Source organism: Mustelus asterias, chromosome 3, assembly GCF_964213995.1.
Source record: "Mustelus asterias chromosome 3, sMusAst1.hap1.1, whole genome shotgun sequence".
In the NCBI taxonomy this organism is placed as follows: domain Eukaryota; kingdom Metazoa; phylum Chordata; class Chondrichthyes; order Carcharhiniformes; family Triakidae; genus Mustelus; species Mustelus asterias.
This window is the reverse complement of record NC_135803.1, coordinates 30861195-30875975: the sequence shown is the minus strand read 5'-3', so window position 1 is coordinate 30875975 and position 14781 is coordinate 30861195. Positions and strand designations below refer to the sequence as shown.

The following is a 14781-nucleotide window of genomic DNA, read 5'->3' as shown; positions in this document are numbered from 1 at the left end:
TGATGGGATTTCAAAAATTCTGATGTTTGCACTTTCTTCCAGAACATATCTGTAACCTTGGAGAATGAAACGTATGTAGATCAGAACATGAAGGACAACCCACATTTGCATTATTATGCAGGGATCTATGCATTATCTATGGCAGTAATGCTGATTATAAAGGCAGTTCGTGGCATTGTATTTGTTAAGGTACAGTAATATGGATTTACAAATTTAAGGAGGCGTGCAACACACACACTTTTATAGAAGAAACTTTTTCATTCTAGAATTCTGATATTTTTAAATATCTTTTGGCATCAGAGACTTTTGATTGAGTCCTTAAGGTACATCCAAGAGCACTTATATAGCAAACAGGTGAGGTTGTCATTGGCTGAGGATTGCTTTTCTTGAGCTGTAACCTCTTTAGTTAAGCACCTTGCTAATGTAGCCAATAAGACTGCTGCTTGTTGTTCTTTAATGCATTCTTATTGGTTGGATATTGGGATTATTGGTGACTTGAATGATTTCTTAAGTAAAGGGTTACCAAATGGTGAATTCTTCCACAATACCAGACAATTAATACTAAAATTGTTATTGCAACTGTTTTTTTATTTCATCGTTCCCTCTAATTCTCAGTCTTACGGAATAGTAGACAGGCGACCATATGTTGATTACGTTAGCCTTGTATGCATCTGAAGTTGTAGTTCAGTTGTGTCCCATAGGGATCAACTTCTATTTGACCAGATTTTGCATTTAGAGCTGATAAACTATTTTTTCATAGCTTTGCCACTGAGAAATGGCAGTTCTTGTCACGAGTTGATTGTTTCTGGTAATAGGAAACTAAATGACTTTGAGAAAACTCCATTAATGAGATTTATATCAGAATGGCAAAGATTGAGTTCTTCAAACATTTCAGTTGAGGTTTTTTTCAGTCAAGATTTTTTTTCTTCTTCACTATCTTCAGCCTCTGCTGTCTTGCGGTAGAAACCAAGCTCATTATGGTCCCATTTGTCATTTACAGTTTTCCATTATTCAGCGCAAGTGGATTCTAAATGAACACCATCACAGTAACTTTGTGAAATAAATTTTCATCCTGATCTCTGGTATTGTTGCATGGGCATCAGAATCTTAAACTGTTCTTCAAAACATTATGTATCCTTCTCTTGGAAAAAGGACATAATTCCTTACAATTTTGTTTCTGGTAGGGAATATTTAAATTCCACAAATGAAGTGTACCCAAAGAGATACATAACCTATCATTTGGTAGTTGCTGAAAAGGGTTTGGATGTTGAGGCTTGAATATTTTAATATTCAGTTCTGCACAAGTTTGCTCTGGGTTAATCTTGTAAATTTATTTTCATTCGGAATATGATTCTTTCGGATTATTTTATTTATTATTCATTAGTCACAAGTAAAGCTTACATTAACACGACAATGAAATTACTGTGAAATTGTTTTTTTTGATAAGAAAACACTTGGTACATTGAGTCTATCAGTGATTGTAATTCATACCATGGCTTAATGATCTTTTCCTGCAAATTCCACATAAGATGTATTACATTATAAACAAGTGAAAACATGCAAAATTAACACTTTTATGATTTCTATAACTCTTTTGAAGGGAACACTCAGAGCCTCGACCAGGCTTCATGATGAACTCTTTCACAAAATCCTCAGGGGCCCCATGAAGTTTTTTGACACCACTCCCTCTGGCCGAATCTTAAATAGATTCTCAAAGGACATGGATGAAGGTATCTTTAGTATGCTGACTAATGCAGTCTCAGCAAAAAAAAGTTACTGTTTTAGAAAAACATGCTTCCTGTACATCTTGTTTGGTTATTGTGCACATGTGTAATAGTCCAGGGCCTTGAGAGAAATCTTTGTCTCCTCACTGGCTGCAGGGGAGGTCCCAAAGGATTGGAGAATAGCCAATGTTGTTCCTTTGTTTAAGAAGGGTAGCAAGAATAGTCCAGGTAATTACAGACCGGTGAGCTTTACATCAGTGGTAGGGAAATTATTGGAGAGGATTCTTCGAGACAGGATTTACTCCCACTTGAAAATAAGTGGACATATTAGTGAGAGGCAACATGGTGTTGTGAAGGGTAGGTCATGCCTCACTAACTTGATCGAGTTTTTCGAGGAAGTGACGAAGATGATTGATGAGGGTAGGGCAGTGGACATTGTCTACATGGACTTCATTAAGGTCTTTGACAAGGTCCCTCATGGAAGACTGGTGCAGAAGGTGAAGTCGCACGGGATCAGAGGTTAGCTGGCAAGATGGATACAGAACTGGCTCGGTCATAGAAGACAGAGGGTAGCAGTGGAAGGGTGCATTTCTGAATGGGGGGCTGTGACAAGTAGCGTTCCTCAGGGATCAGTGCTGGGAACTTCGCTCTTTGTAACATATATAAATGATTTGGAGGAAATTTGGAGATTTGATTCGTAAGTTTGCGGACGCCACAAAGGTTGGTGGATTTGCGGATAGCGATGAGGACCGTCGGAGGATAGAGCAGGATATAGAGACTTGGGCGGAGAGATGGCAGATGGAGTTTAATCTAGACAAATGTGAGGTAATGCATTTTGGAAGGTCTAATACAGATAGGAAATATACAGTAAATGGCAGAACCCTTAAGATATTGATAGGCAGAGGGATCTGGGTGTACAGGTACACAGGTCACTGAAAGTGGCAACGCAGGTGGAGAAGGTAGTCAAGAAGGCATACGGCATGCTTGCCTTCATCGGTTGGATTATTGAGTTTAAAAATTGGCAAGTCATGTTGCAGCTTTATAGAACCTTAGTTAGGCCGCAATTGGAATATAGTGTTCAATTCTGGTCGCCACACTACCAGAAGGATGTCGAGGCTTTGGAGAGGGTACAGAAAAGATTTACCAGGGTATTGCCTGGTATGGAGGGCATTAGCTTTGAGAAGAGGTTGGAGAAACTTGGTTTTTTATCTGGAATGACGGAGGTTGAGGGGGCGACCTGATAGAAGTCTACAAGATTATGAGGGGCATGGACAGAGTTGGTAGTCAGAAGCTTTCTCCCAGGGTGGAAGAGTCAATTATTAGGGGGCATAAGTTTAAGGTGCGAGGAGCAAGGTTTAAAGGGTATGTACGAGGCAAATGTTTTACACAAAGGGTGCTGGGTGCCTGGAACTCGTTGCCGGGGGAGGTAGTGGAAGCAGATACGATAATGACTTTTAAGGGGTGTCTTGACAAATACATGAATAAGATGGGAATGGAGGGAGATGGTCCCTGAAGGGTAGGGGGTTTTAGTTCAGTCGGGCAGCATGGTCGGTGCAGGCTTGGAGAGCCGAAGGATCTGTTCCTGTGCTCTAATTTTCTTTGTTCTTGTTTACAGTAAATAGTTCTTGAATTCTCAATTGTTTCCCTGAATCTAAAATGCATTTTTCCCCCCTCTATTTGCTTAGTGGATACACGGCTACCTTTCCAAGCAGAGATGTTCATTCAGAACGTTATCCTGGTGTTTTTCTGCATTGGTGTAGTTGGTTCTGTCTTTCCATGGTTTCTTGTTGCAGTTGGCCCTCTTGTCATCATCTTCATGATTCTCAACCAGGTATCAAGGTAATCATAAAAAATAAACTTACATAATCATTTGTTATTCATAAAAACAACTGTGCATGATTATATTCATGGTATTGTAGGTTGAATGTTTGCATATTGTTGATGTCTACCTCTGCATGCTTGAATCCATTTTGGTAAAAATAATACAATTTCCAGATCTTAACCAGATTACTTCCCGTTCGCTCACCCTGAGTGGTAAATTACTGCTACTGGAATATGGACCTGTTAACAGCAGAGTGTTTTCTTAACTGTTCCCCTGGAAAGAACGTATATACATTGTGTTCTAGTTATTTAAAGCAAAACCAATTTCAAAATAAATTCAGCTGTTGGCTATGCACAGATGGGAAACTGTGTTGCACAAGTGACAAGGACCAGTGAACAAGCTAAATTCATGCCTGAAGGTTAAGATACATGTCTGGAAAAATTTAAAACTGCACAAGTGTATTGTAATGTCTTCAATATTTCTTATATATGCATTTCTACTCCAGGATTTATTGATATGAAGTTTGTATATTTGCTACGGTCAAGTTCTGTTTCAGAGTAGTCTTACCAGTTCACGATAGTACTTGGGGTTCTAATCAACGCATGTCCCATTCTCTGATGCTCTGGAACCTACTCTTGACGTCATTGTAGTGGAACTCCCACTGAACTCTCTGGTTTAAAAGTGCTAATGTGATGTGAGGGGGAATAGCTGCTTCAAAAAATTGCAGAATCCCTAAGAGCAGAAGGAGGCCATTCGGCCATCGAGTCTCCACTGACTCTCTAACAGAGCATCTTATCCAGTCCTACCCCCCTCCCACCTGCCCTATCCCCGTAACCCCACGCATTTACTCCATTATTCCCCCTAACCTCCACATCTTGGGACAGACACAAAGGGGCAAATTAACATGGCCTATCTACTTAACCTGCACATTTTTGGAGTGTAGGAGGAAACACACGCAAACACAGGGAGAATGTGCAAACTGCATGCAAATAGTCACTCAGGACTGGAATTGAACCCGGGTCCCTGGTGCTATGAGGCAGCAGTGTTGACCACTGTGCCACCGACTTAAAATAGGTTGTGACTCCAGAAAAATGTTTACCCTCTTCTCCCCCCTTCCCCTTGCCTCTTGTCATAGCCAGTCAGCCCCATTCTGCGAACCAGCCCTGAACATTTGGCTGCAAATCTAAAGAGACATCAGGTGCAGCTCTGATCTCATCCCCACTTTGCTGCCGCTAGTCCTCTGTCATTCAACATTCTGAAGAATGTGGTATTTACATACATTTTAACAATAACAATCTGTTAGGATATATAGCGTGACTGGTATTTTTGACGACGATGGAAAAATCCCCTGCACCCATCTTCCATCCCCTCGATTTATTTTCCACCCAACTGCTCTCCTCCTGTATATGTGGTTTATCTTCCTGCTGTGCCAGCTCTGATAGAAGGGTCAGCTTTATTCATGCCTCATGCTAATCAAATGATCTCCTCACTTGTAATCCCCTACTTTGTCTTCACTCTGTAATAACACCGTACAAGAATGACTCGTATATACATAAATATTGGAATTGTGTAATCAAAGTCATTTGAGTACATCAGACTATATTTAGAAAATTGCATCTGTGTTGGACATCTGTTTGTGCCACTTGAGTCTCTGTTGTTTTTATCACTTTTTTCATTATGAATTCCAATTTCCACATTTAAAATTAAAAATACCTCTATAAATTCTTCTTGATTTTGAGCGCAATGTTAGAGAATATACTATAGAAGTGAACTTGGAACTGTTGTTTCTGCCAGGCAATATGAGTTCCAGGCATAAAGACTTTCCTTATAGATTTGTTAGAGAAAGAAGATGTGCACAAAACAAAACACATGACAATGCAAAGGTAGCAGGAAATCTTGCGTTAGAGTTTCTGAGCTGAAGCTGCTGGGTAGCCTACTCTCAATTTACCTAATTGATGGCAGTTCACAATGATTAATTCAACAATCCAAAGACTCACTGTTTTATAGGAACACGAGAAGGTCATTCATGAGATCATGGTTGATCTGTGGCCTGATGCCATGTATTTAGTATGCCCTATTCCTTATTGCTTTTGGATAACAAAAAACTTTTAACCTCTAATTTAAAGTTTACAATTAATCCAATACACCTTGCTTTTTGCAAAAGAGAGTACCCAGCTTCTACCACTGTATGTGTTGAAGTGTTTTCTAATTTCACTCCTGAAAGGTCTAGCTTTTTTTTAGACAATAGCCCCAGGTTCCAGGCTCCCCAACTAGCAGAAATAGTTTCCTTCCATTTGCCCCTTGTGTTCTCCTTAAGATCTTGAAAATTTTGATAAAATTACTCCTTCACCGTCTAAATTTCAGCCCCCCCCCCCTTCTGTACCTCACCGTGACATTTTAATGATCAATGTACATGAACACTCTGGTTTCTTTGGACCTCTACAGTTGCTAAATTTTCACCATTTTGAAAGTACCCTGCTCTTTCTTTTTACGTCCAAGTTCGAGGATCTCACATTTGCCGACATTGAAATCTTATTTGCCGCATTTTTGTCCATTTACACAATCTATCAATAACGTTTTGCATTTTTACTCTTCCGCTTCCAGTGCCACCTATCTTGTGGTGTCAGCAAATTTGGATATATGGCTCTCTATCCCATTGTCTAAATCATTAATGAATATAGGAATAGTTGAGAGCCCAACACTTATCCTTGCCGTACATCACAAGCCATATTCTCAAACTCAGAATAGTTGTCCACTATACCAACTTACCCTGCCTCTTGGACAATTTCCTAGCCAGGTTAATAATTTGCCTTCAATTCCATGGGCATCAACTTTAGCTAACTTATGAAGGACATTTCCAAATAATTTATGAAAGTCCATATAAGTAACATCCATAGTCATTCCCTTGTCCACTATTTTATTGCCTCAATAGAATATCAGTCAGGTTCATAGGCATGAGCAACCCTTATAAATCCATGTTGGTGCTCTCTATTTGCTGAAAAATTTCAAAGTGTTTAGTCATCTTATCCTTAATTATAAACTCTTTAACAATCTCAAAGTAACATGGAATGAAAGGCTCTAACCAAAGTCACAGGATATAACATAAACATTTTTATTAGAAGGTCAGAGCTTACACACAATTCAAATCTATCTTTTATGAAAATGGTAAGCATCAACCTTCCTGATTGGCCTCTTAATTGATGTTCCCCAGATGGTAGCTGTTTCTGCAAATTTCTGAGCAGACTGTCTTTTAACCACAAAATTTAATTTTTAATTAAATGAAGTGGAATTGAAATACAGTTTCACCTAGCATAGCTTTCTCTTAACAGCATGCAAGGTATTACCTGTCAGTTCTGTAGGTGCCATATGATAGGCATTTCGCAGTGTTATAAAAGTCACATGACCTGATAGTATATTGCCTTGTAATTCTGCAAACTGGCCCAAATTCCCTTAATCTACTCACAATGTCATCTGAGTTTTGTTGTCTTCATTTTTTTCTCTAACATGTCATTTTTGATGCCTAAAAGCAGTTTAAACAAAATAATGTATCTCATCATAAATAATAAGTTTATCAATTGAATTACCTTTTGCGCCTTCATTGTAACATGTACTTGAAGGCCTCACCTCTCCTAAAAGTATGAGCTCGGAGGCATAGGCTAGAAATTGTATCGCAGTCTCCTGTGTGGCAGGAAGTGCACATTCATTACAAACCTGAGGTGTGTCACTCACCATATTGGTATAGGCAGCAAAAGAATAGTCCAGTAGCCAGGCTAGAAACTCTGTTGGACCATTCACAAATGTAAATATGGTTGAAGGTAACATGAGGCAGCTGAAATAAACTGACTGAGCAAAGCTACAGCCGATAGAGTTTAGAGTTGGAAAGTGTAAGGAAATACACTTGTGACCAGAACAAAGCAAATCAGAATATGTCCTTAATGAGAGATTGAGAGTGCTGGAGGAGACTCGTGTGTTCACATCACTAAAAGATAGTACACACATACAAAATATGATCAAAAAGATAATGAAACTCTAACCTTATAATTGGAGTTGCAGTACAAACTGACAAAGTGATATTTTAGTTGCACAGAGCCTGTGTCTGATCCCATCCAAATACTCCATTCAGTTTTGGACACAGCACCTTAGGAAAGATACATTCACCTTGAGATGCTGCATGGGTTAGCCAGAATGATATCCGGGATTAAAGGGTTAAGTTATGAGGACAGTTGAGTGAGTAGGAGCCTGAATGGGGAGGGAGGGTACACAAGTGTGTGCAATAGTGACATAAGTGTGGCTGCAAATGTTCTCCTTGTTTTGCTGCTCTCCAATGTCTGGAGATTATCATTTGCAGCTCTAAGGTTCAGAAAGTTTGGTTCCCCTGTCATTGCGAGATACCCAGAGTGTAGTTTTAACTTCTTGCATAAAGGCCAAGTCATGCGGATGTGTGGAACTCTTCTCAGAGATGTGGTAACATAACTAGACACTATGCAGGCCCTTTTTTATCCAATCTTGGATGAAAAATATCCTTGTGGATACTTCAGGAAGGGAAATAACTTTTACTGTGTTACATTCAGAGTGAAAGTGTGTTTTTGCTGAAACAAAATTGTCGTGAAAATTGAAATAGAGTAAGTTCTTTGGCATGAAAGGGCAATGTGTATGGGAGGAGAAAATATTCTGGTTATGATGGACATTAGAAATGTATTCTTGAAAAAGGAGTATTATTGCATTTATTACTTTGAAACTTAATACAGTTTGTGGCAAAATGTGGAGCGAAATTACCAAACAGCAGTCCATTATTAATAGTTAAGATAAACATGAAGTAAAATATGTAAAACTTGGGAAGTTAATACTTAGATGTTTCAAATGTGAGGAACGTGTATCTGTTTCTTGTATTTAATATTTTTGGATTTTTAAAAAACTTAATTTGCAGGATTTTTATCAGAGAATTAAAGCGTTTGGACAATATCACTCAGTCTCCTTTCCTGTCGCATGTAACGTCCAGTATCCAGGGGCTAACCACAATCCATGCTTACAACAAAACTGGAGAGTACCGACGCAGGTTAGTACAATACACCAAAATGGGTGAGAGTGAAAGGGAAATAGTTCATTCACTGAGTCTCTCCTATAATAGCTTTTATTAACAGGGGGTTGGAGTTTAAGAGCCGTGGGGTTATGCTGCAACTGTACAGGACCTTGGTGAGACCACATTTGGAATATTGTGTGCAGTTCTGGTCACCTCATATAGGAAGGATGTGGAAGCGCTGGAAGGAGTGCAGAGGAGATTTACCAGGATGCTGCCTGGTTTGGAGGGTAGGTCATATGAGGAAAGGTTGAGGGAGCTAGGGCTGTTCTCTCTGGAGCGGAGGAGGCTGAGGGGAGACTTAATAGAGGTGTATAAAATGATGAAGGGGATAGATAGAGTGAACGTTCAAAGACTATTTCCTCGGGTGGATGGAGCTATTACAAGGGGGCATAACTATAGGGTTCGTGGTGGGAGATACAGGACGGATATCAGAGGTAGGTTCTTTACGCAGAGAGTGGTTGGGGTGTGGAATGGACTGCCTGCAGTGATAGTGGAGTCAGACACTTTGGAAACATTTAAGCGGTTATTGGATAGGCACATGGAGCACACCAGGATGATAGGGAGTGGGATAGCTTGATCTTGGTTTCAGATAAAGCTCGGCACAACATCGTGGGCCGAAGGGCCTGTTCTGTGCTGTACTGTTCTATGTTCTATGTATTGCTCACACTTGCAAATTTAATTTGCACTAAAGCCAGTCAACTCCTTTGCAGCAGAAAATAATTACTTATTGAATTCAGGACTTTTGCTTAAAAAATAAATTTTAAAGATTATGTTATCAGAAACTGATCTGAAATCTTCCTAAAAGCAATTAGTTTCTTACACCTGACAGGAACACAACAAGCTGCACATTCTGTATCCTTGATGTAAGGTGATCTGAAGTAGAAAATTTGATTTTTTTATTTCATTAATGGGACATGGGCATCGCTGGCTGACCAGCATTTATTCCCATCTCCAGTTGTCCTTGAAACTGAGTGGCTTGCTAGGCCATTTCAGAGGGCAGTTGAGGGTCAACCACATTGCTGTGGCTCTGGAGCCACATGTAGGCCAGACCAGGTAAGGATGGCAGATTTCCTTCCCTAAAGGATATTAGTGAACCAGATGGGTTTTTCCAACAATCGACGATGGTTTCATGGACATCAGTAGATTCTTAATTCCAGATATATTATCTTTTATGGAGTTTGGATTCCACCATCTGCCGTGGTGGGATTCGAATCTGGGTCCCCAGAACATGAGGTGAGTTTCTGGATTAATAGTCCAGTGATAATTACCACTAGGCCATCGCCTCTCCATTTATATGCCATGTCAATTTCTGACACACTTTTGACATAATGACATTGCACACTTGCTTCTGATTGGTTCATTTGAACTATTGTCTGTTCTTTTCAGGTACCAAGAGCTGCTAGATGCTAATCAGGCTCCATTCTTCCTGTTCACCTGTGCAATGCGCTGGCTCGCTGTGAGAGTGGATATAGTCAGTATTGCTCTTATCGGTACAACTGCAGTGATAATAGTTTTAATGCATGGACTCATTCCGCCAGCTTATGCAGGACTTGCCATTTCCTATGCTGTCCAGGTTTGTGCAAAATATTGTGAACAAGAGATTTAAATTGTATTGATATTTACTATTCTTCCATATGTGGCACTGAATTGTTTTATGGTTTGAATTCCTTTGGTTTTCTCTACTTTTATGGCTGAGTGATCAATAGTTCAAACTAAGAAGGTCATACCTTCATTGGATATCATAGTTTTCTCTGAAAAGTAGTAAAACTTTGTCCTGTTTGCTATGAGTATATTTTTCTTGCAGCTGACCGGTTTATTTCAGTTTACTGTCCGACTTGCTTCTGAGACTGAGGCTAGGTTCACTTCTGTGGAGAGAATTCATCACTATATAAAGGTACCAGTTAAATTTGCTACGCTACTGCTGTAAAATGCTGGGCAGAATTTTCTGCAATACCATACCGCTGTTGGGGCCAGGCACATAGCGTACAATTTATTATAAAAACAAGACAATCTGTTTGCAATTTTGTCTTGATTCAAAGAAAGAAAAAAAATGCATTTATGTATTGCCTTTCATGACCTTCGGATATCACAAATTACCTCCTGTCCAATGAATTACGTTTGAAGGGAAGTCACTGTTACAATCTGGGATAACGTGGCAGCCAGTTTGTGGACAGCAAAGTAACAAAAGCGCCAATGTGATAAGTGACCCATTTAAATAATCCTGGCTAGGTTGATTACGGGATAAACGTTGGCCAGGACACCAACATTGACAACCACGTGATCTGTTATGCTTGCTTGAGAGGGCAGATGGGATCTCCAACACATGCTTTGAGAAAAGAGGGGAGAAGGGTGTGCAGTTGTTTGTGGAAGATTGTATACTGAATGGACCAATTGAGTACAGAGTTTGCCTGTTTGTTTGCCTGGCAAGAGTGTACCCAGTGAATTAATAGTTCAACAGACCTCTTTATTTAGATAATGCTGGAAGGACAAGAAGAGAAAATTTGATGGAGCCAAGCTTATGATGAATTGGTAACTGCTTTTGTGAATTGTTTGATAAATGAACAAATTTTTATTTAGAAATTTAAAGTAGTTTGGCAAAGAACTGCCATGGCAACTAAATGTCGAACATTTTTCTTTGCCGGATGATAATTGGGTGGATTTTTTTTTTATTAAGAAGAGAACAATTGGAGAAAAGATTGAAATTGAAGCAGAAAGATTTTGTGATCTTAATATAAATCAAATGTTAAAAATTGTTCCTAATTATTAAAAAAAACTTGGCTTTTAAATATTAACGCTGAACCTTGATATAAATGATCCAATATCACATCACAGGCACAATGGACTGAATGGCCTCCTTCTAAACTGTAACAATTCTATGAAATATAAAGATATTTCTATGTATACACACTTATTAACTCCCTCATCTTAGCAGTGAGGAATCTCTAGAAAAAAGGAAGTAATTGAATTTTGATAGCAGCAAGTCCCATTTAATGAAGGGAATAATGAGGGCTATTTTGAGTAGCAGGGTTGGTCTGTGATGAGGCTGGAAGCTTGCCGAAGATCAAAGGCGAGGGAGGGAAGACACTATGTAGGGATTGGAGCAAGTAGCAACTAGCAGATCAGATGTCAATTGCAAAAGAGTTGGATACTTCCTGGCAGACCTTGTGGAGGCAAGCTGTGATCTGTATTTTCCTTATTTCCATGTTTGCTAATCTATAAATTAGGAACCATGGTAGCTTAACTGAGAGCTAATTTTTTGTTGTTTTTTTCTGAGCAACTTTGTATTTCAACTGTTGAAACCAGCTAAACAGAAAATAGAGCCAGAAGTATGTTTCTATCATGTTTCTCCATTAAAGCTCGCACATGTGACTTCAAAAGTATAGTCCGTAGATTTCCTGTGGCACAGTGTGATGATAGTGTCGGGATGTAGCATGCTGTGGGTGTGTTATCTTTACTGAAATGATGTTGCTCTTTTCCATCGTGGATTTGCGGTTATATCTGTTGTTGATGTGAGGAATAGTGTAGATGCAGATATGAAAATCTCATGGTTCACCAAGCAGCAATGATCTTATATGCTTCAGAGACTTGGATGACCTACAGCAGGCACCTCAAAAGCACTGGAGAAATACCACCAGTGGTGCCTTTGCAAGATCCTCCAAATCTGGTGACAAGAAAGGCAGTGTTCTGTCCCAAGCTAACCTCCCAGCATTGAAGTGCTAATCACTTCGAACCAGCTCTGCTGAGTGGGACATGTCACTCGTATGCCTGACACCAGACTACTGAAGTCAGTGCTCTCCTTGGTTACAGCTGGACAGTCCAAGGAGGACAGCAAAAACACTATAGGGATGTCCTCCATCCATCCCTGAAGAAATCTAACACATTTGCCAATCCATAGGAGATTTTGCTTGTGACCAACCAAAATAGAGAAGGTTCATTTCAGGAAGGCAGCAAATGCACCAAGAGCCTTCATTGGGAAGGTGCAGAGGCAAAGTCGAGGGTGCTGAAGGGAGCACACAAATCTCCAAACAGCCCATCTACCCATTCCTTCAAGCACTACCTGCCCTGCATGTTGCAGAGTTCTACAGGTTGCGTTTTGGGCTTACCAACAATTTCAGAACATGTTGAATTGGAGTGGAAGCAAGTCACCCTTGATCATGAGACTGCCTATGAAGAAAAGGAAAAATGGAATGATTTTTAAAGGCAAACTTTGAGCCTGTCAGCTGAGTTCTGGGCAGTCATCATCGCTGTTGCAGTTTCTATTTTTGGAAATACAGGTCTCAAGGATTATTTTAATTTTGTAAAAGTACATTAGGCAAGACACTTAACAAAATAAATCTTAATGAGTTTATTTGGGGGGTCACTCAGTACTTATTATTAGATAGAGATACGTATTCAGTCCAATGTCATGCAAGTATATAGTATGGAATCCTACAGTGCAGAAGAAAGCCATTCGGCCCATCGAATCTGCACTGACCACGATCCCACCCAAGCCCTATCACCATAACCCCATGCATTTACTCTAGCTTGTCCCCCTGACACTAAAGGGCAATTTAGCACTGTCAATCCACCTAACTCGCACATCTTTGGACTGTGGGAGGAAACCCATGCAGACACAGGGAGAATGTGCAAACTCCCCACAGACAGAAATCATAGAAACCCTACAGTACAGAAAGAGGCCATTCGGCCCATCGAATCTGCACCGACCACAATCCCACCCAGGCCCTACCCCCATATCCCTACATATTTTACCCACTAATCCCTCTAACCTACGCATCTCAGGACTCTAAGGGGCAAATTTTTAGCATGGCCAATCAACCTAACCCGAACATCTTTGGACTGTGGGAGGAAACTGGAGCACCCGGAGGAAACCCACGCAGACACGAGGAGAATGTGCAAACTCCACACAGACAGTGACCTAAGCCGGGAATCGAACCCAGGTCTCTGGAGCTGTGAAGCAGCAATGCTAACCACTGTGCTACAGTGGCCCAAGCCAGGAATCGAACCTGGGTCCCTGGCACTATGAGGCAGCTGTGCTAACCACTGTTCCGCCGCTGTGCCACACCACCCACTAACCCTGCCCCATCTCCCCCCATTCAAAGCTGTGATTTACAATGCTAATAATTCTAAATCCAACAATTCTGTGGTGAATGAGCAGTTATTCATTCTGAATATTGGTGAATTTACTTTTTTAAAAAGAATGGCCGGGTTTCTCCCAAAAATATTCCAAGTCCCCAATTCACGTGAAAACTGGAATAACTCCAGACACCCAGCAGGAAGCCCGCAAAACAACCTCCGATGATGTCTTCTGTCCCGTTGTGCTGTTAGAGCAGTGCAGCGGGCTGGGAGAATTGCCCCCAATATCTTGATCGCACTTGGTACTAAATTTCTACTTTGAATGGTATCAAACTGAACTCTTGGAGAAAGAAGGGCTGAAAACCATGGACTTGTGTGTTGAAAAAGGGAGGATATATAATTTTGTATATGTGTCTAGAATAGAACCATTTAACGTCCTGCTATGTTTTTCATCTCTCACATTTATAATAACAAAAAAAAATGTTTCTACCAGAGTAAGTTTGTCTTTGCAGCTGTTAATTTGGTGAAGGATATGTAAAGGTTAGCTGAGTATGTGTAACGTGGATGTATGATGTTTTGCTGGCTTTGCTTATGCTGTTATATAGAAAGTAATAGAAATATAATTTGAAAATATATTGCCTTTCATTGATGACCAATTATAGGCAATAATTGGATAGATGTTTTGCTTTCTGGAAAGAAACACACTTAAGTAATGAACCGGATTACAATTCATACTGTAGCTGTAATGAGATGCAAAATATTGAAAATTCTTAGTCTTCAATCCTCAGCTAATTTTAATACAGTTTTGAGAAGCCATGCTTGCTGTAGAATATTTAGATGCCAGAAATCTTGTAACTTTCCTAATTTTCTACTAGACTCTGAAATCGGAGGCTTCAGCTCATGTTAAGGATAAAACTCCACCTGCAGATTGGCCGCAGCATGGGAAAATAAAATTTGAAAATGTAGAGATGAGATATCGTGAGAATCTACCTCTTGTGCTAAAGAAAGTGTCCTTTACCGTTAAACCTCAAGAAAAAATTGGTATTGTGGGGAGAACTGGGTCAGGTAAGAAACACACTGTT

The 14781-nt window shown here is 40.0% G+C and overlaps 1 protein-coding gene across 2 annotated transcripts in view; it reads left to right on the top strand.

Annotated features, from left to right (window-relative positions):
- Nucleotides 1-14781, top strand: part of abcc5 (ATP-binding cassette, sub-family C (CFTR/MRP), member 5) — a 110532-nt gene that overhangs the window by 80032 nt on the left and 15719 nt on the right. For both annotated transcript variants that reach the window (XM_078206917.1, XM_078206918.1), the window contains 7 exons: nt 43-189; nt 1601-1730; nt 3410-3563; nt 8474-8602; nt 10013-10199; nt 10431-10520; nt 14575-14764. In XM_078206917.1, the coding sequence (XP_078063043.1) occupies nt 43-189; nt 1601-1730; nt 3410-3563; nt 8474-8602; nt 10013-10199; nt 10431-10520; nt 14575-14764 (1027 nt within the window). The remainder of the gene's footprint in view (nt 1-42; nt 190-1600; nt 1731-3409; nt 3564-8473; nt 8603-10012; nt 10200-10430; nt 10521-14574; nt 14765-14781) is intronic.